Source organism: Schistocerca gregaria, chromosome 1, assembly GCF_023897955.1.
Source record: "Schistocerca gregaria isolate iqSchGreg1 chromosome 1, iqSchGreg1.2, whole genome shotgun sequence".
Classification (NCBI taxonomy): Eukaryota; Metazoa; Arthropoda; class Insecta; order Orthoptera; family Acrididae; genus Schistocerca; species Schistocerca gregaria.
The window spans coordinates 204,690,160-204,716,712 of record NC_064920.1 but is presented as its reverse complement, the minus strand read 5'-3'; the positions used below and the strand labels follow the sequence as shown (position 1 = coordinate 204,716,712).

Below are 26,553 nucleotides of genomic sequence, written 5' to 3'. Positions count from 1 at the left end.
AGCAGGAGACTCAGGTTCGAATGCTGGCCTTTGTATAGATTTTCACTCATCACTTAAGTATGCAAATATACATCATAGATGTCTGAGGCTTTTGTGTGTGTGTGTGTGTGTGTGTGTGTGTGTGTGTGTGTGTGTGTGTGTGTGTGGACATGATAGATCAGTAGTAATCAGAATGAGAGAATGACTATATGTTGCTAACCTTATGGCATGTAGTGGCAAAAGCATTTCTCACTTGCTTCCAGTATCTAGTTCATTTCCCTGATAAACTTTTATGGAAGTCTAGCGCACCCACGCCAAACATTTTCAGAGTTGCATAAAACTCTATGCACTGGTGCAAGGTGTACATGGATGCAGAGCTGGTTCCAGTTGGCAGGAACATATGGTCAAAGACGGAGCAAACCAAGCTGGTGAATGTAGCATTTACTATGCTGTACTATGATGTACCATCCTCCATGAATGATAGGCCTTGCCATTGATGACATGCCTTGCGGAACTCAGCAATACGTATAGCCTCACCACATTGGCGACCACAGCCGAGGGATATCTATTGAGGGTCCAGACGAATGTGTGGTTCCTGAAGAGGGCCAGCAGCCTTTGCAGTTGTTGCAGGAGCAGTGGTCCGGGCTATTCTGACTAAACTGACCTTGTAACATCAACCAAAACAGCCTTGCTGTGCTGGTACTGTGAACAGCTGAAAGCAAGGGAAAATTACAGTTGTAAGTCTTCCCAAGTGTATGCAGCTCTACTGCATGATTAAATGATGATAGCATCCACTTGGGTAAAATATTCTGGGGGTAAAATATTCTGGGGGTAAAATAGTCCCCATTCGGATCTCTGGCTGGAGACTATTCAGAAGGATGTCATCATCAGGAGAAACAAAACAGGCGTTCTACAGATCATTGCATTTGAATGGTGGATCCCTGAATTGCGCAGGTTGGTTAGAAAATTTAAAAAGGGAAAGGGATAGATTGAAGTTAGATATAGTGGAAATTAATGGAGTTTGGTGGCAGGAGAACAGGAGTTCTGGTCAGGTGAATACTGTTTTATAAATACAAAATCAAATAGGGGTAATGCAGGAGTAGGTTTAATAATGAATAAGAAAATATGAATGTAAGTAACTTACTATGGATAGCATATAAATGCATTACTGCAGCCAAGATAGGCAATGAGTCAACATCTCCTACAATAGTACAAGTTTATATGCCAACTAGCTCCGCAGATGATGAAGAGATTGAAGAAATGTGTGATGAGATAAAATGAATTATTCATGTAGTCAAAGAAAATGAAAGTTTAATTCTGGAGTTTGATAGCAGGTAAAGGAAGAGGAGGAAAAATAACAGGTGGATATGGACTGGGGGAAAGGAAGAAAGAGGAAGCCATGTGTTAGAATTTTGCACAGAGCAGAATTTAATCATCACAAGCATTTGGTTTAAGAATCATGAAAGAAGGTTGTGCATGTGGAAGAGACCTGGAGACACTGGAAGGTTTCAGATTGATTATATTATGATAAGACAGAGGTCTTTCAGATTTTAAATTGTAAGGCATTTCCAGGGGCAGGCGTAGACTCAGACCACAATTAATTAATTATGAGCTGTAGATTAAAACTGAAAAAATTGCAGAAAGATAGGAAAATAAGAAGATGGGACCTAGATGCGTTGAAAGAACCAGAGGTTGTTGAGAGTTTCAAGCATTGAGCAACAATTGACTAGAACAGGGCAAAGATATATGGAAGATGACTATGGTTAGCTTTGAGAGATGAGATAGTGAAGGCAGCAGAGGATCAAATAGATAAAACGACAAGGCCTAGCAGAAATCCTTGGATAACACAGGAGGTATTGAATTTGACTGATGAAAAGAGAACATGTAAAAATGCTACAAATGGGGCAGGTGAAAGGGAATACAAACTTCTAAACAATGAAACTGACATGAAGAGCAAAGTGACCAAGCAGGGAGTGGACAAATGTAAGGATTTAGAAGCATAATTCACTAGGAGAAAGGTAGATAAGACCATCAGGAAAATTAAAGAGCCTTTGAAGAAAAGGGAAGCAGTTTTATGGATATTAAGAGCTCAAGTAGAAAACCAAGTGCAAGCAAAGAAGGGAGAGGTGGAAGGATTATATAGAGGATCTATACAAGATGAATTTGCAGGCAGGTTTATACAAATGAGAGAGGATGTAGATGAAGAGGAGATGGGAGACATGATGTTCAAGATGTCTGAGAGAGATGAAATACCCTCAAATTTAGAAGAGAACAGGTGCAAATATTACCAAACTATTAGGGTAATAAGTCGTGGTTGCAAAATATGATCACAAATTCTTTACAGAAGAATGAAAAAAGCTAGTAGAAGCCAACCTCAGGAAAGATCAGAGAAACAAGGGAATGTGAGGCAATGCTGACCTTACGACTTAACATAGAAGATAGGTTAAAGAAAGACAAACATACATTTACAGCTTTTGTAGGCATAGAGAAAGCTTATGACAGTGTTGACAGGAATACTCTCTCTGAAATTCTGAAGGTAGGATGGGTAAAATACAGGGAGCGAAAGGTTATTTACAGCTTGTACAGAGTGTGTGAATTGAGGGGCATGAAAGTGACAGAGAGGGGAGTGAGACATGTTATACAAGCAGTAAAGGAAACAAAAGAAATATTTGAAACTTTGAGGTTTTACAGTGATATTGTAATTATGTCAGACACACCAAAGGACATGGAGAGCAGTTGAGCAGGCTCCTGAAAGGAGGATATAAGATGAACTTCAACAAAAGCAAAACGGAAAGGGGCATTCAAAGTAGTTGATAAGTTTTGTTGTTTGGGCAGCAAAATAACAGATAATGGCTGAACTAGAAATGATATAAAATGTAGCTTGGCAATGGCAAGAAAAGTGATTCTGAAGAAATGAAATTTGTTAACATCAAATACAAAGTTAGGTGTTCGGAAGTCTGTTCTGAAAATATTTTCATGGAGCTGTAGTCACATACGGAAGTGAAACATGGACAATAAACAATTTAGACAAGAAGAGAAGAGAAGCTTCTGAAATGTGGTGCTATAGAAGGAAGCTGGAGGTTAAGTGGGTACATCACATACCTAATGAGGAGGTGCTGAATATAACTGGGGAAAAAAGAAATTTGTGGCACAATCTAACTACCAGAAGAGATCAATTAATAGGACATCAAGGAATCACCAGTTTAGTAAGGAGGATAGTGTGTGGTGTAAAATTGTAGAGGGAGACTGAGATGAATACAGTAAGCAGATTCCATAGAATGTAAGTTGCAGCAGTTATTTGGAAATGAAAAGGCTTGTATAGAGTGATTTGGGATGGAGATATGCACCAAACCAATCTTCAGACTGAAGACCAAAATAACTACTGCTATTGTGTAAAACAGAAAAGGAGAAATTGTTGATAATGGGTAAACACAGTATTAAGAAGTAGGGAAATGCAAGGAAAAACTGATACCTCACCTATAACCGGTGCAACTCTTCTTGTTGGTTTCTAACACTCTGTAATGTTATTTTTCAACTCAAACCTGATTGACATGTTTTTGTCAATGATTGAGTCAAAAGCTGCATTCTTGTTTTCATTTATGTAATATGTATGGTGTTTTTGTTTGAGTTCCATACCAGATGATGGTTTGTAACTGAAACTGGTAGCGTAATAAAATAACTAAATGCAGTTTTGTGTTATGAATTTTGTGAAACATATTTGCTCTGTTGACAACTGCTGAAGAAAATGTTTGCAAAATTAAGCTTTTCAGTTAATTTCTTGTGGGAAATAATGGACAGTTCAAAAATTTTTTATGTAATGTCATTTGAGGACATTGGACATCTTTTGATAATGATTGAATCTGCATTATGGAGGGACAAAAATATAGGAATGCTGTATCTTGCAAACAGAGGTTCTAAACATCCAAGTAGAGTATATCGGTGAGTTTGCATGGTTCTCACAGATGTACCCAAATATTTTGTGAAAGTATTACTCTTCATGTTCTTGTATAAAAGTATTCTGCGCAAGAATTGCAATTGTTTTAAATTGTTGAGGTTAGTGGATAAAGATATTATTATTGGTTATGTTCCATCTTGTATTAGAAAAGACATAAGAGGCAATCCAAAAGTTTCCATTTGAAGGCCTTACATCTACATCTACATCTACATCCATACTCCGCAAGCCACCTGACGGTGTGTGGCGAAGGGTACCCTGAGTACCTCTATTGGTTCTCCCTTCTATTCCAGTCTCGTATTGTTCGTGGAAAGAAGGATTGTCGGTATGCTTCTGTGTGGGCTCTAATCTCTCTGATTTTATCCTCATGGTCTCTTTGCGAGATATACGTAGGAGGGAGCGATATACTGCTTGACTATTCAGTGAAGGTATATTCTCGAAACTTTAACAAAAGCCCGTACCGAGCTACTGAGTATCTCTCCTGCAGAGTCTTCCACTGGAGTTTATCTATCATCTCCGTAACGCTTTCGCGATTACTAAATGATCCTGTAACGAAGCGCGCTGCTGTCCGTTGGATCTTCTCTATCTCTTCTATCAACCCTATCTGGGACGGATCCCACACTGTTGAGCAGTATTCAAGCAGTGGGCGAACAAGCGCACTGTAACCTACTTCCTTTGTTTTCGGATTGCAATTCCTTAGGATTCTTCCAATGAATCTCAGTCTGGCATCTGCTTTACCGACGATCAACTTTATACGACCATTCCATTTTAAATCACTCCGAATGCGTACTCCCAGATAATTTATGGAATTAACTGCATCCAGTTGCTGACCTGCTATTGTGTAGCTAAATGATAAGGGATCTATCTTTCTATGTATTTGCAGCACATTACACTTGTGTACATTGAGATTCAATTGCCATTCACTGCACCATGCGTCAATTCGCTGCAGATCCTCCTGCATTTCAGTACAATTTTTCATTGTTGCAACCTCTCGATACACCACAGCACCATCTGCAAAAAGCCTCAGTGAACTTCCGATGTCATCCACCAGGTCATTTATGTATATTGTGAATAGCAACGGTCCTATGACACTCCCCTGCGGCACACCTGAAATCACTCTTACTTTGGAAGACTTCTCTCCATTGAGAATGACATGCTGCATTCTGTTATCTAGGAACTCCTCAATCCAATCACACAATTGGTCTGATAGTCCGTATGTTCTTACTTTGTTCGTTAAACGACTGTGGGGAACTGTGTCAAACGCCTTGCAGAAGTGAAGAAACACAGCATCTACCTGTGAACCCGTGTCTATCGCCCTCTGAGTCTCGTGGACGAATAGCGCGAGCTGGGTTTCACATGACCGTCTCTTTCGAAACCCATGCTGATTCCTACAGAGTAGATTTCTAGTCTCCAGAAAAGTCATTATACTCGAACATAATACGTGTTCCAAAATTCTACAACTGATCGACGTTAGAGATATAGGTCTATAGTTCTGCACATCTGTTTGACGTCCCTTCTTGAAACGGGGATGACCTGTGCTCTTTTCCAATCCTTTGGAACGCTTCGCTCTTCTAGAGACCTATGGTACACCACTGCAAGAAGGGGGGCAAGTTCCTTCGCGTACTCTGTGTAAAATCGAACTGGTATCCCATCAGGTCCAGCGGCCTTTCCTCTTTTGAGCAATTTTAATTGTTTCTCTATCCCTCTGTTGTCTATTTCGATATCTACCATTTTGTGATCTGTGCGACAGTCTAGAGAAGGGATTACAGTGCAGTCTTCCTCTGTGAAACAGCTTTGGAAAAAGACATTTAGTATTTCGGCCTTTAGTCTGTCATCCTCTGTTTCAGTACCATTTTGGTCACAGAGTGTCTGGACATTTTGTTTTGATCTACCTACCGCTTTGACATAGGACCAAAATTTCTTAGGATTTTCTGCCAAGTCAGTACATAGAACTTTACTTTTGAATTCATTGAACACCTCTCACATAGCCCTCCTCACACTACATTTCGCTTCGCGCAATTTTTGTTTGTCTGCAAGGCTTTGGCTATGTTTATGTTTGGTGTGAAGTTCCCTTTGCTTCCGCAGCAGTTTTCTAACTCGGTTGTTGTACCACGGTGGCTCTTTTCCATCTCTTACGATCTTGCTTGGCACATACTCATCTAATGCATATTGTACGATGGTTTTGAACTTTGTCCACTGATCCTCAACACTATCTGTACTTGAGACAAAACTTTTGTGTTGAGACGTCAGTTACTCTGAAATCTGCTTTTTGTCACTTTTGCTAAACAGAAAAATCTTCCTACCTTTTTTAATATTTCTATTTACGGCTGAAATCATCAATGCAGTAACCGCTTTATGATCGCTGATTCCCTGCTCTGCATTAACTGATTCAAATAGTTCGGGTCTGTTTGTCACCAGAAGGTCTAATATGTTATCGCCATGAGTCGGTTCTCTGTTTAACTGCTCAAGGTAGTTTTCAGATAAAGCACTTAAAAAAATTTCACTGGGGTCTTTGTCCCTGCTACCCGTTATAAACGTTTGAGTCTCCCAGTCTATATTCGGCAAATTAAAATCTCCACCCAAAACTATAACATGGTGGGGAAATCTACTCTAAATATTTTCCAAATTATTCTTCAGGTGCTGAGCCACAGCAGCTGCTGAGCGCGGGGGCCTATAGAGACATCCAGTTACCATGTCTGAGCCTGCTTTAACCGTGACCTTCACCCAAATCATTTCACAATTCGGATCTCCGTCAATTTCCTTCGATACTATTGCACTTCTTATCGCTATAAACACGCCTCCCCCTTCACTGTCCAGCCTGTCTCTGCGGTATACATTCCAATCTGAGTTTAGGATTTCATTACTGTTTACGTCTGGTTTCGGCCAACTTTCTGTCCCTAGTACTATATGGGAGTTGTGACCGTTTATTAATGAGAGCAGTTCTGGGACCTTTCTATTGACGCTCCTGCAGTTTACTATTAGCACATTAATATTGTCATTCCCTGTTGCATTTTGCCTACTACTACCTTGCCGCGTCTCAGGAGGCATCTTGTCGGGCCTAGGGAGGGAATTCTCTAACCTAAAAAACCCCCATGTGCACTCCATACGTACTCCGCTACCCTTGTAGCCGCTTCCGGCGTGTAGTGCACGCCTGACCTATTCAGGGGGACCCTACATTTCTCCACCCGATAGATTACAGTCCGGTTGTGGTATGCCAATCAGGAAAAATCGCTATGAGCATTGGGGCAATCATCCCATTGACATGCCAGGTTGAAGATATGCATTTTGCAAAACACTGTGTCCTGCTGTGTGAAGTAGTCCATAACTGCCTGCTGCACATCCTAATTAAACAGGAATCACTGACCCTTCAAGACATTGTTTAAGGGACCGAAGACATGATACTTGCATGAGGAGAGATCAGGACTGTAGGGAGAGTGCTGAAGTGTCTTCCACTTGAGTTGGTGTCCTCCCAGATCGACCAGCCATTTTTATACAGTCTCAAGCAGCTCGGAACTTGGCACATGATTCCACAACAGTGTATCGACAGAAGGGCTGCCCCATAACATTCTTGTTTCTCTGTTGGATATCTACTGGTATTTGTTCTTTGGCAGCCAAGGAAACAAATAACAGCATTTTGGTCCTGTTTGAATGCATTTGGTAATGAATTTGTCATAGTTCATGTTTCTGCATTTACTGTACAAATGTCAGAAAGACATGAATGCTACAATAATGCCTTGTCTACATGTTGGTGCTTATTTGCCCACAACGGAGTCTTGTTACATTGCATATACACTGCAGCAATACACTCAAATGGAAACTTCTTGATCGTCCATTATATAAAATATCCACCAAGCAGTGACAGGAGAACACACATATGAAAAAAGGTTCTATGCTGGCCACCGTGGCCGAGCAGCTCTAGGCGCTTCAGTCTGGAACCGTGCGACTGCTACAGTCGCAGGTTCGAATTCTGCCTTGGGCATGGATGCGTGTGATGTCCTTAGGTTAGTTAGGTTTAAGTAGTTCTAGGGGACTGATGATCTCAGCTCTTAAGTCCCATAGTGCTCAGAGCCATTTGAACCAAAGGTTTTAGGTATGCAAGCTTTCGGAGTCAGTGGCTTCTCCTTCTGGCAGAGGGGTTGAAGGGGAAGGAGGAACAGTGGAAGAAAAGGACCAGAGTGGTTTAGGAGAAGGGGCAGAGTTTGAAAATGTCATGCAGAACACCAAGTCAGGGGAGAGCTACCAGGCGGAATGAGAATAATGAGAATGAAAGACTTATTGTTAGGGACTGCACTGGACAAGATTTGAAAACATGAGAGCATAAAGTGGAAGAAAGGGTGATATGTAAGACAAATTACTCCTAAAACATCGTGCACAGATTAATAAAAGTGAAAAGCTTAGTAAACAAGTAAAGTAAAGCTAAGTAAAAGAAGTGAAAAGCTATGTCATAGATGTGGGAGGGGCACGGTGAAAAATAGGTAGGTCAAAAAATGAAAGATATAGAACACTGAAACAGAGTGAAGAAAGGAGGCTGGCTTATTAAAATTCCTGGAATATCTATTTACATTCTCCCAATTAAATCTCACATGGTCGTATTCCAAATCCCATCCACTTTCCTTGATGTTGATCTTACCCTCACCACTTCTGTCCACATTAAACTCACTAATAAACAACCGTACTTATATTGCGGCAGTTGTCATTCTGTCCGTGTCGAATGTTTCCTCCCTTACGGTCTTGGCATTTGAGGTAAACATATTTGTTCGGAAGCAGACTCTTTACGGCAATATATCACCAGTCTCACCTCTACCCTGACTGGATGTAAATACCCCACCAGCCTAGTTCAAAAGCATATTTACTGAGCCATCACATCCAATCTTGGTATTGCTGATCCCTCCAATAAACAGCTATGGAGTACATCACATGTCACTCAGTGTTATCCTGGTCTTGAATGTATTAATCAGCTACTTCGACAAGGCTATGACTTCCTAAAATCATGCCCTGAAATGAGGTCCATTCTATCTGAGACTTTGCCCACCACACCTAGAATAGCGTTTCTGTGCCCCCCTCCAATCTCCACAATATATTTGTCAGATCCTGTGCTCCTTCTGCACCTATCTCCCTACCCTATGGCTACAAGCCCTGTGACTGCCTGTGCTGCAAGACTTGCCCTGTGCATCCTCCTACCACCACTGACACCAGGTCTGTTACTGGTAAAACATATACTGTCCAAGAGAGAGCCACCTGTGAAACAACATGTCATATACCAGCTGTTATGAAAACCTTGTGTGGCCTTTTACATCAGCGTGACTTCCACCTAGTTATCAGTTAGGATGAATGGGCATAGGCAGAGGATATATACCAGCAACACACAATATGCTGTTGCATAGCAAGCTCTACAAGAAGCCACTTATGACCTCAGTGCCTGCTTCACCACAGGTGCAATCTGAATTCTTCCCCCAACATCAATTTTTCATAACTCTGCAGGTGGGAAGTACTGCAACAACATGTCCTCGATTCTCGCTACCCACGTGGCTGTAATTTACATAAATTTGTTCTGTCTCAGCATATCTTCACAGTAACTACTTCTTTCATCACTTTGTTTTAGTTTTGTAAATCTTTAATTTTCTGACATGTCTATATTTTGCCGTCCCCTATTACAAATAATTCACTTAGCTTTTCACTCTTATTAACTGATGCATGATGTTTTAGCAGTAATCAATGTCTTACGTATTACATTGTCTTCCACCTTTAAACTCTCAGATTTTCAAATCTCATCCACTGCAGTCCCCAACAATCAATCTTTTCTTCTCATCCCATCTGATAAGTCTCCCTTGATCCGGGTTTCTGGATGACATTTCCAAACTCTACCCATTTTCCTAAACGTCATCAGTCCTTTTCTTTTACCCCTCTTCCTTCCCTTTCAATACTTTTGCCTGAAGAAGGCACCACTGGTTCCGAAAGCCTGCATATGTAAAATCTTTTTTGTGTGTGTTCTCCTGCTGCCACTTGCTGGGTAGATTTTTATCTATTCTATTACATTATATTGCCAAAAATTCATTATTTTTGTTGTTGTGTATTAATATAGTGTAATTGCTAGGTTAATTCTTGCTTTACAGGATATTTTTCTGTTGCAGGAGTATCATTCAGCTGGAGTAAAATCAATGTTCTCCTGGCAAGTAGAGTGCTTATGCAGTCCAAATGTTCTGGATGGAGGGAATCTTGTCTATTCAGCTCCAACATCAGCTGGTGAGAGATTGACAGTTAAATAAAAAATTATTATAAATTAGCTGTATATCACAAGCTGTTTATATTTAAACTCATGTGTTGAATCGAATAGGATTTAAATAGTATCAGTTAATCACTACAATGAACAGCACACATATAAGATTCTGAGAGACACCTTCATGCAACAAGTTTAAATTTGGCCAGCATTAAAAGTCAAACATTAGGTGAAGCAATAAAAGAAAACCTGGTACAAGAATGTTGTGGTGGTTGTTATTTGATTTTGATAATATATGAGTACTCTTTTTATAACCACAATATGCTAAGGTTGGTGGAAGTCTGTAAGAGGATGGATACTGTTTTCCCAATTAATTACTGGATGCTGTTTAGCTTGGCCAGTTGTGTGTCCCCTTCAGAACTGAAAAGACCAATAAGTGGATGCTGTAAGTATGATGATCTATAATGAAAATAAAATCACTATGAATTGTATTTATACATTTGTTACGGCAGAGAAAGGTCATAGAGTAGGAAGAAACTATAATGCTCAGTTTTGCCTTTGAGCCATAAATTATTTTATTACTTAAAACTGAACTGAATTTATACATTTCTTGTAGAATTACATAAGATAAAATGGAATAAAACATTTCTTATGATTTTAATGTGTCATTAGGGCATCAGCTGGTGGTCTTGGTGTGAAACCACTACAGAAGTACCAGCTTCACTACCCTGCATGTAAAAACTGCCACCTTCTTATTTATCATAAATGAACATTTTTCGTTTAGTCTTCACAAGCAAAAGCGCTGCTTATGTTCATCATAGGTAATCCAACTTTGCATATGGAACCCATCCATCTTGTTTGTTTGGGATTTTGCTTGCTGCTGCAGCAGGCACAACGTACTGCCTTATCAGTATTTAATGCCTTTGAGACATAGGCACTGAAATGATTTTTGGGACTGTCTGGCTTCATCCTTGTGGTGGTGTGCCTGCGCAGTCCGCCACCAGAGCATTTGTATGTGGCATCAGTGGTGACTGGGGGAAATAAGTGCGCTACCATTGCCTTCAGGCAGCACCCCGGCTGGCAAATATGAAAATGTTGGGCCACTGCCCGTAGGGCCTTGTACACGTCCATCTTCGCAGCAGTACACAAATGTTCTCTAGTCAGACCAGCTCTGTGCCATTGTGCATTGAGTTATCAGTAATATGACTCAGTACTTAAATATTTAATAGTTTTGTTAATATTACTATAACCTTATTATTAGTTGGCTTGCAGTTATCATCTGAAGTAAGTTTTGTGTATGTAGTAGTTGTCAATAAAAAGTGTAGATACAGCAGTTTGGCAAGGAGATAGTTTGTTCTGCGCATCTTTTGCGAGTGAATGGATCTGCTATGTGGTGCTATAAATGCCAGCATTTTGGCCATGCTACCATGAGTTGTGGAGGTAAAGTGACCTGCGGGAAATGTGGATAAGCAGCTCTTGACACTAGTGGTAAAATACAGGAAACAGAAATGATGAAGTGGATCCTCTATGCCAAATCCAAAAAAGAACATAAGGTGACGAAACCCACTGTGTTTGCCACTTCGTATTCTTTCATGGTGCAGACACTTATCCCAAGATGGACATTTCGATGCAGACAATATGCCAGTATTCAACACAAGAGCCTGTACTTGCGCATGTACATGACAAGGTAAAAAGATTAAGGACAAAACTATTGAAGCAGTCGCAACAGGAAAGACCGATAACAGTTCCGCAATGAGCATCTAGAAGGCACACGAAAGGCAGAGTGCATCTCAGCTCCTCAATGGGACAGAGTGCAGGGAAAGGATCCCAGTGTTCAGGTCAAAAGCTGTCCCGGGCACCATCAGAAGTCATTCTGGTGTGTCTGACTGATGAGGAGGACATCATGGAGTTAGAGGCCTCGGATACAGACACATCCTCCACTCCCCCTCGTTCTACAAGTGCTTCACCTCCCGGGTGCAAAGATAGGGGTAAATTAAAACCACACCAGTGACATGGCTCCTATACTAAAGTGGAACTTGACTGGATTCAGGACTCATGTGGAGGAACTCAAACTCCTAGCACCTTGTACTTGTACTTTATGAGAAACATATTTTAATGGTACAAACCTCCCTGTACACTATACCACAAGGTTGACCAATCAGGGAAAGAGACAAGGGAGGACTTTTATTTGTCACCAATGCGCACCACTCCTCTGCTCTTGCCCTGGCTATTGACCTGCAAGCAGCTGCAGTTGAAATTCACATGTATCGGAGGTTCATTGTTTGCTCACTGCATTTACCTCTGCGAGATGCAATAGACTCGGAGGCTCTCGCAGATCTTGCAGAACAACTCCCACGACCATTCCTCCTGGGGGACTTCAGTGCCCATCATGTCTTGGGGGCTTGACTACTACTTGCCCTCGGGGTAGAGGTTTGGAGAGCTTCATGATGTCTCATGAGCTGTCGCCCTCATTTCTGTGCTACTGGGGCATTCTCATCTGTCGACCTCTCTTTCTGCTCTCCCACCCTCACAGACTCTGTTCAATGGGAGGTCATTGACAATCTTCTTTACAGTGACTACTTCCCACTCTGTATTCATGTACTATGTGAAGCAACACCTGAAGAGAAGCCACCAAAATGGATGTTCAGCAGGGCTATTGGGATGCTCTTCATCCAACTGGCTGTGTTGAGACACTGCGACAGCATTCAAGGGTAGGTGGACCACATCACACGAGTGGTCTGTCATGCTGCTGATTTATCCATCCGGAAGTCCTCAGGGTGTCTTAGGAGTCAACCTGTACATAGATGGACAGATGAGTGCTGATCAGAAATCCAGGACAGGCGTGTGACTCTTCGACATTTTAAATGTCGACTGACAGCAGACAAGCTCAGGGCCATTTGAGTCGCAAGGGCCAAGGCACAGTGTATCATTAGGGAGCATAAGAAAAAAATATGGGAAGTCATCTGGAGGATTTCCGGTAAACCACTTGTTTACCAATAGCAGTGGTGCTGAAACAGGTGTATCTCCAAACAACACCTAAAGACATTGCTCAAACACTAGCAAAGCACTTTGCAAAAACTACTGCCAAAGCAAGCCAGGATCCGACGTTTCATCAGAACCATGCAACTGTAGAAAGGTGGACTTCAGATTCAACAGTTTTGAGGTCTACAACTCACTTTTCTTCGTGTGGGAGCTCAAATCGGCATTGACTGAGGCTCGTGACATTGCAGTAGGTCACAACCAAATCCAATAGTTCATGTTTCGACATTTTCCAGCAGAATCAAAGAACATCTTCCTCAAATGTTTTAATCTCGTATGCAGACAGGCAAATTCTGCATCTCATGGAAGGAAGCAATTCTGATACCTCTCCTTAAACCAGGAAATGACCACACATGTCCCAGTAGTTATTGGAGTATCACCTTAACAAGCTGTTTAGGAAAGACTGTGGAGCGAATGTTTAACTGTTGTCTGGTCTGGTTGTTAGAGACCAGGCAACTTCTTAGCCACTTTCAGTGCTGTCAACAACAGCAGGCTTTCCTACGTAAGCATCACTCTATCAGCATATTCTTCGATATCAGTAAGGTGTACAATACTACTTTCAGACATTATATGTTCACACAACCACATCAGTGAGGTTATTATGGCCAGATTTCCATCTTTATATTATCTTTCGTGTCTCTGCAGCCTTTAGGACCTGACTTGGTGACAAGCTGTCAGATCAATTTGAATAGAAGAATGGTGTCCCTTAGGGCAATGTTTTAAGCGTTACCCTCTTTACCATAGCCTTAAATGATATCACATCTGTGGTAAGGAGATCTGTACAGTGCTCCTTTTTTGTGGACGATTTTGCTGTTTTCTGTTCCTCCTCTAGTGTTGCAAGAGTGATCCATCAGTTGCATCTAACATTGCACAAGTTAGAGGAGGGCGCCGTAAAGACAAGGTTAAGTTTGTTGCAGATAAGTGTGTGTGTGTGTGTGTGTGTGTGTGTGTGTGTGTGTGTGTGTGTGAGCGCGTGCACTTTAACCATTCTCGTCATCAGATTTTTAATTTACCCGTTGTGCATAAGAGGGACATTGTCCTACATTCTAGGGACTTAGTGAGGTTTCTGGACTTCATTTTGACCCCAGATTGTCATGGTTGCCACACCTGAGATACCTAAAAGCCAGAACCCTGAAGTCATTGAACAACATAAAGTGCCATAGCCACAGGTCTTTGGGAGCACAGCGGGTGCATCTGCTCCAGTTTTATAGGGCTTTCATGCATTCATGGCTGGACAGGGTGCATGGTGTATGGAAGATCATTGGCACTGTCCACCCTAAGGGGATTCAGCTGGTTACAGGTGCTTATAGGACCAGACTCATACCAAGCCTCTGTGCTGAGGCCAGGGAACTGTCTCTCACCATCTGGGAGTAGCTTCTCATGGTGCATTAGACATTTAAGTTCCTTGCATCTCTGACTTCACCCTCATACCATACTGTTGCTCATCTGTCTTTGGAATGCACTTTCTCCAACCATCCATGAGCCACAATGCCATTTAGGATTCGTATGCAGCATGTGCTGGAGTCAGTCCAAGCACAAGAAGTACAAACCCATTCGAGGGTTTTAACCATCTGCCGCCCTGGGTTCTGCATCTGTTTTTAAGACGATATTTTCTAACATATTATATGAGCACCACAACTATGTAGTTGTCTTTATGGACGGGTCTAAGTGGGAGTTCTCTGTTTGTTGCTCTGTTGATTTCCCAGATATGTATGCAAGATCTGACTGCCTGAAGAATTTTCTGTCTTTGAGGGAGAATTATATGTGACCTTGCAGGCACTGGAGCAGATGAGACATTCTTCCAGTGCTAAATTTTTTGCTGGTTCAGATTCTCTAAGTGTCCTTTACTCTCTACAGTATTTGTGCCCAGCAGATAAATTCATCCAGAATATCTAGAATGCCCTCCTCCAACTACGATGACTGGGCAAGTAGGTGACTTTCTGCTGGGTGCCATGGCACATGGGTATTGTGGGGAACGAAAGGGCAGTTCTAGCAGCCAAGGAGGCATGTCACGATCCTCAGTCCTTTCAGTGTGCCATCCCCCTGCACACTATGTATGACCTCACTGTTGAGATACAAAGTCATGCATCAGTGGGAAAATGAGTGGCTGGAAGTGACTGACAATAAGCTCTGTGTAGTAAAGCCCACTTCTTTCCAGCCACATAGGAAGTACAAGGTTCTTCTTACCTATCTTCACATAGGCCACAGCCTTATGATACAAGACTTCTTACCCGGCAAGAGGACCCTCCAATGTGTGGTGCTTCTGGCGTACAGATAACTGTGTGCCACATTTTTTGAACTGTGCATTATTTTCTGACCTGTGGGCCACGGCAGATTTCTCGAAGGACCTGCCCACTATTTTAAGCGATGTTCACACAAATGTGGTTTGATTTTTAAAGTTTTATAAATTGTCCAAGATTTTTGGGAGATGTTTTTAATGTGTTAAAAGGGTGCCTGGCTCACCCATTTTTTTTATAAATGGTCAGCCAGTCACATTTCCTTGTGCTTTTCTTTTAGTTCTTCTGTCTTTTTTTTTTCTTAGTGTTTTAATTTTGTGTATAGCTACTTTCCCTCTTTCTGATTTGCTTTAACGAATGTGAGACTGAGTGGCCATGTGGTCATTTCGAGTGAATGAATGTGCAAAAATTTTAGTGTTTAACTCCACATTCGTTTGTTTTGATAAGTGTAAGGGTGTTGTTGACCTCACTGTTGAGGGCACAGAAGACCCAAATCCACACATATAACTCATCATGAGAATGATCGTGTTTTTGTCAGTAGACAGTGCAATGTTGGAGAACATTTTTGGTCTTGATGCGTTCATGGTCTTTGGGTTTCAAATTCAAGGAGTTTGGTCCCCTGTTTTTGCCAGGTTTTGGATGACCATTCCTAAATTTTGTCATACTTGGTCCCTCTCATTCACCGTCATGTCAGAGTCAAGGAGGAACTTGATAGGTAGCAGGGCCTGGGTGTCATCGAACCAGACACCTATAGCCCATGGACCATGCCATTGGTTGTCATTCGCAAAGTTTCAGGGGCATTCCATTTGTGTGGAGATTTAAAATCCACCATATATTCTCGATCAGTAATGGATTCTTATCTGATTCAGCAGACTGATGAAATCCTTGTGTAACTGGCTGGTGGTAAATGTTTTTCAAAAATTGATTTGGTGGAGGCGTGTCTACAGATTCATCTGGATTCTGCTTCCCGACAGACTATGGTTATCAACACGTTTTTCGGATTATTCTGTTACATGCAATTTGGTGTGGCACTGCGAGTGACCTCACTGTTTTTTGGCAGTCCATTGAATGGTTAATACACGACATCCCCTGTTGTGCAAACTATCGGGATAACATTATCATGACATGGTCCTCATGGCAGGAACATCTTGACAACCTTTGGACTATTTCCACTAGACTGCAAGAGGCAGGCCTTAAGTGCAAACTGCAGAAGTCAAAGTTTTTCAGGCAGAAGTCGAATATTTGGGCCATCTTCTTTCGAAGGATGGCACTCATTCTACGAAGTATCACTTAGTGGCTATTGCCAAGCTTCCTAAACCGCAGAACCTGAAAGAACTCTAAGCATTTTTGTGAAAAGCCAGTTACTAGACAAAATTTATCCCCAATGTGGCAGATGTCATTCATGTCCTAAACAACTTCCTTTTGTCAGTGGACTGCAACAAGGCTTTCATCCACATCAAGTTGTTGCTAATGTCTTTCCAATGTCTTGGTACTTTTACGTGGGTAAACAGCTGGTTCTTGCTGTAGATGGATCCCAGTACGCACGTGGGGTGATTTTGTCTCACAGGAAAGCTGACGGATCTGAATAACTTCTGGCATATGCCTCAAAGACATTGACATCTGCTCAAGGCAGTTATTTGCAAATAGAAAAGGAAGCATTGGAAATCATCTATGTGGGCTGTAAGTTCTGCATTTTCCTTTATGGAAACAAATTCCATCTCATCACCGACCATAATCTAATTGTGGTGCTTTTTGGTATCCATTCACAGCTTCCTGGCAGAATCACAAAAGACTTCAGTGGTGGACCTCACTTTTGAGGGCATATCAGTATGAGATTCATTATCATCCCACTGTTCATCTTGCCAGTGCAGACATGTTGTTGTGCTTGCTTACCCATTGGTACTGACCCAGAACTTGACAAAACGGAAGTTGTGTGTTTCCACGTCAATGATTGTGTACAGCAGGTGTTGGATAGTTTCCCAGTCACAGAAAAGTACATAAAGAAAGCCGCTTGGGAGGATTCAGTATTCTGTCAGGGGTCTCATTTTGTGTCAAAAGGTTGGCCCACATAGCTGCCCACTAAGGAGTCAGGTCTGCTCTGCAATTTTTTCTTTCTGGCAGTGGCAGTGGATAGAGGAATATTCCTCCTCAGTATGAATTCAGACAAAGTCCACATTGTCACCCTGCCAGTCCTGTGATCCTGGATTCTTGTGCTTCTCCACTATGGCCACTGGGGCATAATCCACTTGAAAATGGTAGCGAGGCATTCTGGCCTTGCATTGATTCAGCAGTTGAGAAGCTTTTTCGCAGATGCACACAGTGTGCCAAGCATCAGGCACTCTCCTGTGCTCTTTTTGCCCCATGGCCCACTCCTGATCATCTGGGGACCACATCTACATTTCATGCAGTTAGTAGTGGTGGATGCACTGTCAAATTACCCATCTCTCATGTCAGTGTGCTCCACATCCGTAGGAGCCGGCTCTAACACTGATATTTGTGATCAAACGATTGCCACATACGATCTTCTCCAATAATGATCCACAGTTTGCCTCAGTGGTGTTTCCATGATTTTTGCATCTGAAATGGTAGCATCCATCTCATTTTCACACCATTTCACCCACAATTGAATGAGGCATATGGTGTGTACATTTAAGACACAACTGGCAAAGTACACTTATGACCTTAGATGTTTTGCGCCCTACAACCCTGCACAACAATTTGCAAAGTACCTGGTGGACTTGCCTGCTGATATGGTGTTTCCTCTGGTCCTCGGCACCTACAGGATCAGCCCACTGAGCAGCCTCAGCCTATCGGAGGCTCTACACAGGTGACAATCCCAGCCCCTGCTACACTTGTTCTGTCCTGTACCACAGCCTGTGGCATGGCCATGCCCTTCATGAAAAGCTAAGGGTGATCCATTCGGGGCACGCAACTTTGGTCGGCGGCCGTGATGGGTGCTGGCTATGTTTGGGAGATGCACACCTGGTGAACATTCACTATGGACACCCGTGGGATGTCACTCGCCCACCATCAGAATAAACTATGCCCTAGGTGGGACAACGACCCGGTGCAGCTACAGTGAACACAGTCAGAGGGCCCTCCTGGCAGCCACCCCCATTTTTTCCCCGGGGCCAGGTGGCATGAAGGCTCCTTCCCTGGATGTGCCAATGGGCAGTGATGATGTCAAGATAAAACCACTGCCCGCCCCGGACCTTTGATCGGTGTCTGACAGCAGCTACCCGGACACTGCCTGGTCGTCAGAGCAATGGGCAGACATTCCCACTCGTCACTGCCTCTGTCTCTTGCCATTACTTGGTCCACAGAGCTACCCCCCCCCCCCCCCCCCCATTTCATCAAAGCAATCAAAGCAACCAGCCCATTGAATGGGCCATTTCTGCCCTTAAAAGCCGCCAGGTTGGAGACAGCTGATGGCCTATCCCTGGGTGGGGCGACACTTCTTCAGGTGCTGACGAGCCAATGGAAACAATGTCATTGACATTCAGATGCCTTTCTGCATTGCCACCACTGCTGTCATCACTAATGGGTCACCTGGGCAATCTGGCTGACGTGGTCATCCCTTCCCCCCCTCCCCCCCCCCCTCACACACACACACACACACACACACACACACACACACACACACACACACACACACACACACACCAAAGTCTGTGCTGCCAGCTACACAAAAGAGGGGAAGGAAGTCGCGATGTGCCTGTGTAGTCTGCCACAGCTGCATTTGTATCCAATGTCAGCTGTGGCTCGGCAAAGCAAGCACATCATTGGCAACTTTTTAGAAAGTTGATATAAAATGGAACTGTCCACAACACTGACATCATTGAGGTGGCAGAATACTTTGTGTGAACATTTTGTACCTTTGCTGTCTATGGCATACGTTGCCTTTAACCTGCCTGCTTTGTCAACGGATCCCTTGTTTTTATTATAATCCTTGACAGTTTTTGGGCAGCTGACTCTAGTTATGCTCCCATCTTTTTCTTTTCAGCACACTGCCACTTTTACCTGTATTTATTGATATCATGGAATAAACATCAAAGTAATTAAAAAAAAAAAAACAAGTTGTGTCTAAGAATATTTCCTAGTAACATCAACAATGTATAAAATTATTCAATGATGTGTTCTGTTTTCAAAGATTCACAATATACGTAGCTGCATAATCAAAAATGATTTGTAATACAATGGTCACCTTAGAAAACCTTATGTGTACTACATATTATCTCTTTCGTTAAGAATAAAAACATATGATTTTTGCAAAAAACAAACGAATTGGAACATTATAAACTTTTCCTTAATTTGTATTTGTTTCAAGTAGCACTGCATCTGCCTAGAGCACGTTGTTCCTGTTTTGCCCCAAAATGCTGCTCAGATCAATGACACCATTGTGGATCCAGTCAGAAACCACCTTTTCAGCAGGCAGAAAGTGAAAATATTACTGTGGATTCTCTAGGAATCCACTTAGGATGAAGGGGTGACAGGCTTTCATGTTCTTTGATGAAATGGTGTTGGGGAAAAAAAAGTTGGAAACTATTTCAAGGCTAAAACAGATTTCTTTCAGGTGGAATTTAAAATAGATGTAGTGTCATTAGTTGCTGTTTTTTTATAAGTGGCAAATTATTTGAATTTAGTTATAGTTGTTTCTGGATTTTCAATTGGGAGGATTAATCACAGGTCTGAATTTTCAATTAAGAGGAGTGGAGCCACAGATTGGGAGGGGGGGGGGGGGGGGGGGGATGAGGGACTGAGTCGAGACAGGAACTGAACCAAGGAGGGGAGAGACAGTAACAGTGAATTCGTTTTTGTGGGGAGGTCCAGTTTGATGTAAACTTCTCTATTGGGGTAATCTAGCTAAAATTCTGAACATGTTTTGTAATATTTTTTTACAAACAGTGGGTAAATAGTACTTTTTATCATTTCAGGTAAAACATTAGTCGCTGAAATTTTAGCAATAAAAACTGTGCTAGAGAGAAAGAAGAAAGTCATCATCATCCTCCCATTTGTTTCTGTTGTCAGAGAGAAAATGTTTTACTTTCAGGTAAATTTTCACAAATTTGTTGTCATACTTTAAATAAATTAACTAAATTTTTTGTGTTGTGCCTAGTTTTTTTAAGTAACATTGTAGAATTAAAACTAGCTTTAGCAGCTTTTAATGTGCAACTTAAAATGTGTTTTTATGGTATTCACTCACTAGGTGCTCAACATTACAAGTGGTGATAAGTGAGTATGTATAAGTGAAAAGCTCATGTTGCATATTTAAATCATCACTGGATGTAACTTCTATTTGGATTGCTTTTCTTTACTGAAAGATATCAATGAAATTTCCTTATTAATATATCGTTTTTCCAAGTTGCATTGTCATAGTAATTTTAGACCTATAGTTATATGGTAATATTTTGGTTATATGGAGATGGACATTTGTCACAAAGTAAAAAAGTATAAGAAACAGGGAATCAACCAGGCAGTGCATTGGCATCTGTATCAGTACATGTTTCCTGTCTAGATCACATGGATGGTGTTAATTGATAATATATGAGGGTCAGCTAAAAAGTAAGTTCTGTTTCTATTTCTATCTGTGGTAGTACTACAATTGCAGTTCCGAGCATACGCGGCAGTTACTCTGACTCAAGGAGGAGACATGTACGCCACTTTCAGATTGCTGTTGCCAACGTGTGCTTTGTAGTGCTTCTTTATAATGTCACCCGTAATTGAAAATGCTGCCACGTGTGAAATCAGATCTGTGATTCATTTTCTAAATGCAAAGAAAGTTAAACCAAAGGAAATTCATTGGAAAATCTGCTATGTTTATGGTCAAAATGCTATGAGTGATTAGTGGTTAGAAGATGGATCAGACTGTTCAATAAAGGACGTGATCAAGTGCATGATGGAGAACAAAGTGGACGCCCATCTGTGGTTGCTGATGAACTAGTTCACACAGTTGAAGAGAAGATTAATCACAACCGTAGGTTTACACTTAGTGCCCTTGCTGGGGAGGTTCCGCAAATCTCATGATCACTAATCCACGAAATTATTACTGAAAACCTGAAATTTCAAAAACTTGGCTCACATTGGGTACCTAAAATTCTTACTGAACAACACAAAAAACAACGGGTGGGCAGTGAACTTCAGTTTCTGACATGCTACAATGAAGAAGGCTTCTTTCTTACACCTAAAATTTGTCCTTGGTGGTCAAAACTTCGATGATGATGACGAACCGAAAGAACATGTTACCACATGGCTGAATACACAAGTGGCAACCTTCTATGAAGAAGGCATACAAAAACTTGTGCTATGCTATGACAAGTGCCAACAAAATTTTGGAAGCTATGTAGAAAAGTAGTTTAACAGTTGTAGATTTTTGTACAATAAATATTTTTTTTATCTGTACACGTTTGTTTTATATAACCAAATGGAACTTACTTTATGGAAATACCTTGTATTTTAGCACAGATACATTCAGATACTCATTGTCCATCTTACCTGACCTTAATGTGCTAATAAAGGAAGCCATTTCCAAGTAGGAGTCTCACCATATTGCATCTAATGTGATCTAGAAGAAAAACTTTAAATGCAATAAGGGAGCAAGTTTATAGCTAATATCTGTTTCCTTAATTAATATAATTTGTTCTACTGCACATACTTTGTAGTCCTAGTTGAAGGTGCAGTTGTGACTAGTATCTCTCCATGCCTTCCTAATGTTCATCTCAGCACGTATCAGGGTGAAGAGTAAAACTGTCATCTCACATAGGTCTTTGAAGCAGTAACTGCAGTGTGATTTGGTAACTGGGTTGACATATAATTATGTGGAAATGTACTGAATGTAGTATTAGTGTTTGATGTACAGGGTGTCCCATTCAAACATCCCTGATTTCAAAGTCCTAGGGGGGGGAAAAAAAACACATTGGTTGCGACAATGAAAAATGCGCCACATTGTAGAACATCTCAAAGAATTTATTTATTTATCATCAATACACCTCTACATGTGAACCATTTGTAGCACAAAGAATATTGAGTCTTTATTCAATTTCCTACCAAGTTCTTTGTAACATTTCCTCTGTTGTTGTTGCAATCGCGTTAGTGCTACGATGTCGCAATGTAGGAATATCATCCACTTTGGTCGCATACACGCGGTCCTTCATGAATCCCCACATGAAGAAATCAAGCGGCATAATGTAGGGTGAACGTGGTGGCCAGGTAATGGGTCCTCCATGTCCTATCCAATGACTGGGAAATTTCCTATCCAGGAACTTGCGAACAGCCGTTGACTAATGCAGGTGGAGCTCCATCTTGTTGAAAAATAATGTTGGGTTGCAAGTCTTGTATCTGAGGGTACACAAACTGCTCCAACATGTCCAGATACACTGACCCATTAACTGTTTGTTCCACAAAGAAGAGCGGCCCAACAATCCTGTCGTCCATTAGCCTGCACCAGACGTTTAGTTTAGGGCTATCATGAACATGTTCAATGACAGTGTGTGGATTTTGTGAACCCCAAATCCGAACATTATGCCTATGAACCCTTCCTGACATGTAAAAGGTTGCCTCATCTGAAAATAAACATCTTTTCAGGAAGCTGGCATCCATATCAATACACTGCAGCATATCAGCAGCAAATTGTTGTTGGCATGGTTTGTCGTTTGGTGTCGGATGTTGCAGAATTTGCACTTTATAAGCACACATTTGAAGATGCTGGTAAAGTACACGATGCAATGTTGATTGAAGTGTGTCAAGTTGCGTAGATCTTAACGAATTCACTTACGTGGGACTCTGAGAAACGTTTGTCCAATGTCCTCCACTGTCTTTTCTGAAACTCCTTAACATGCACGACCAGAATGTTTCAGAACACTTCCTGTTGCCAAAAGCTACCTATACCATTCCTTAACTGTTTTCACATCAGGCGGATCACATTCATACACACGGCAAAAATTTATTTGCATAATAATCGGCGATTTTGTTTCTGCAAACCACACCTCTGCTTGTGTGTGCTGCTGTGGAGTCGCTATTTTCATTTCATGTGACCATCCTCCACTCTGGCGACCATACTTGGCACTCCTGACATGGGAATATAAATTCATAGAGATGCTCTACAATGAGGTGCATTTTTCATTGTCATATCTACTATGGTTTTTCTAATCTGGGTCCTTGAAATCAGGGAGGTTTGAGGGAGACCCCTGTATTTTTAAAATTTATTTATTTATTTATTTTACTTTCTTGATTTCAATACTATTCGAATGCGAATTAGGAAGAGCATTGTAAAATGTTTGGGGGAACATTTGAGATGCTCTAAAAGTACTGTCTTTCAGAAATGCATGATAGTATTTAAGCATATTTAATTACACAACCAAGAAAACCCTGCATTGAGAAGGAAGCTGACTCTGTTTAGGGTTTTTTTTATTAGATAGGCAACACACTATGCAATCCAGGTAACTAGTGCTGTAGGAGGCCCCAAAGTATTAAAGTAAGACCTAAAGAACTGGCTCCACCCTCCCTCCTCTTCCTCCCCAGAATACTAGGGATCAAACACCAAAGCAATTACAATGAAGTACTACAAAGCAGCATAACTTACATAATACTGAGTATAGAAAGTTTGACAAAACTCAAAGCTGACAACAGTGATGTTGGATGAATCTGAATGCACATTGAAAGCATAGCCTAATGAGAAACATAAGTGGTGTATTTGTCTAAGTATGAGATTGGCACATAAATTCATACAGTTTTTGTTTCATATGTTGGTATTCTGGTTGCTATGAGTTTATTGATTGTCTTTTATTTTTTTAGTTCCCTGTTGGTATTTGAGTTTACATACTGTGATTTTGTCATTTAGTTACAATGAGTGGCACTGTGGATGCTAGACAGTGGAGTGCCAAGTGGAGAAATGGGAACATTTCTGACATATTGTTCTCTTTGAGTTCATTATAGGGGTGACAGCAGTGAAGGCAGACAGAAATGTCATTGGACAGAGCATCACAAGAAAATGGTTTTCTCATTTTAAGGAGTTTCATTTTGACATTAGTGACTGTACATTCTGGAAGACCTTCAAGGTTTGATGAAAATCATTTAAACACATTAACCCACAATGATCCACCTCAGTATACTCGAGAACTGGCAAGTGTGATGAACTTTGATCATTCCACCATTGAGCGACATTTGCATGCAATGTGGGAGGTTCAAAAATCAGATATAAGGGTACCACATGCTCTGAGACAGGGGGGGGGGGGGGGGGGGAATAAGCAGAGATGCATAAATGCAACCTGATTTTCTCGTCATCAATTGGCTTGTAAACAACACCAACTATTCCTATCCTGTATTGTTACTGGTGATGGGAAGTGGTGTTTTTATGCTAGCGTAAGGAAAATGAAGGAATGCTTGAGGCTGGACAAAGCAGCAATTCCCTGTGCAAAGCCTTGCACACATCCTCAAAATGCATCTGGTGGAAAAGCAATGGTGTGATGTACTACAAATTGCTTTCCCAAGGCATAACCATCACTGCTGACATGTACTGTCAGGAACTGTGATGTTTTGCAGACACAATCCAAGTTCAATGATCATGAAGGCTGCGTGAAGTGATGCTGCTCCACGATAACGCCTGCCCACATTCTGCTAGACTGTCAAAAAACACTATACAGAAGTTTGTGTTGGGAAATGATTCCACACCTACCTTACTCACCTGACTTACCCCCGCACGTTTTCACCCTTTCCACTCTATTGAACAGCCTGCAAGAAACTTCCTTTCTGGATGAAATAGTACTCTGAACATGGCTCAAAGAGTTCTTTTCCTCAAAATCAAATGATTTCTGCAGTCATGGAATAGAAAAGTTACCCCAACATTGGCAGACTATTGTAAATTGTGAAGGAGAATATATTATTGATGACTGAAGTCCCTATTATGTGTATCTATTGCATTCATTAAACTTATGAAAAAATGAAACTTCCTGGCAGATTAAAACTGTGTGCCCGACCGAGACTCGAACTCGGGACCTTTGCCATTCGCGGGCAAGTGCTCTACCATCTGAGCTACCGAAGCACGACTCACGCCCGGTACTCACAGCTTTACTTCTGCCAGTATCCGTCTCCTACCTTCCAAACTTTACAGAAGCTCTTCTGCGAAACATGCAGAACTAGCACTCCTGAAAGAAAGGATACTGTGGAGACATGGCTTAGCCACAGCCTGGGGGATGTTTCCAGAATGAGATTTTCACTCTGCAGCGGAGTGTGCGCTGATATGAAACTTCCTGGCAGATTAAAACTGTGTGCCCGACCGAGACTCGAACTCGGGACCTTTGCCATTCGCGGGCAAGTGCTCTACCATCTGAGCTACCGAAGCACGACTCACGCCCGGTACTCACAGCTTTACTTCTGCCAGTATCCGTCTCCTACCTTCCAAACTTTACAGAAGCTCTTCTGCGAAACATGCAGAACTAGCACTCCTGAAAGAAAGGATACTGTGGAGACATGGCTTAGCCACAGCCTGGGGGATGTTTCCAGAATGAGATTTTCACTCTGCAGCGGAGTGTGCGCTGATATGAAACTTCCTGGCAGAACTGTAAAGTTTGGAAGGTAGGAGACGGATACTGGCAGAAGTAAAGCTGTGAGTACCGGGCGTGAGTCGTGCTTCGGTAGCTCAGTTGGTAGAGCACTTGCCCGCGAATGGCAAAGGTCCCGAGTTCGAGTCTCGGTCGGGCACACAGTTTTAATCTGCCAGGAAGTTTCATATCAGCGCACACTCCGCTGCAGAGTGAAAATCTCATTCTGGAAACATCCCCCAGGCTGTGGCCAAGCCATGTCTCCACAGTATCCTTTCTTTCAGGAGTGCTAGTTCTGCATGTTTCGCAGAAGAGCTTCTGTAAAGTTTGGAAGGTAGGAGACGGATACTGGCAGAAGTAAAGCTGTGAGTACCGGGCGTTAGTCGTGCTTCGGTAGCTCAGTTGGTAGAGCACTTGCCCGCGAATGGCAAAGGTCCCGAGTTCGAGTCTCGGTCGGGCACACAGTTTTAATCTGCCAGGAAGTTTCATATCAGCGCACACTCCACTGCAGAGTGAAAATCTCATTCTGGAAACATCCCCCAGGCTGTGGCTAAGCCATGTCTCCACAGTATCCTTTCTTTCAGGAGTGCTAGT

General features: G+C 41.9%; 1 protein-coding gene across 3 annotated transcripts in view; it reads left to right on the top strand.

The window, feature by feature from the left end:
• The window catches only part of LOC126336904 (DNA polymerase theta-like), a 303,016-nt gene that overhangs the window by 13,019 nt on the left and 263,444 nt on the right, over positions 1 to 26,553 (top strand). For all 3 annotated transcript variants that reach the window (XM_050001035.1, XM_050001043.1, XM_050001052.1), the window contains exons 2-3: positions 10,063 to 10,174; positions 20,359 to 20,474. In XM_050001035.1, coding sequence (XP_049856992.1) covers positions 10,063 to 10,174; positions 20,359 to 20,474 — 228 coding nt within the window. The remainder of the gene's footprint in view (positions 1 to 10,062; positions 10,175 to 20,358; positions 20,475 to 26,553) is intronic.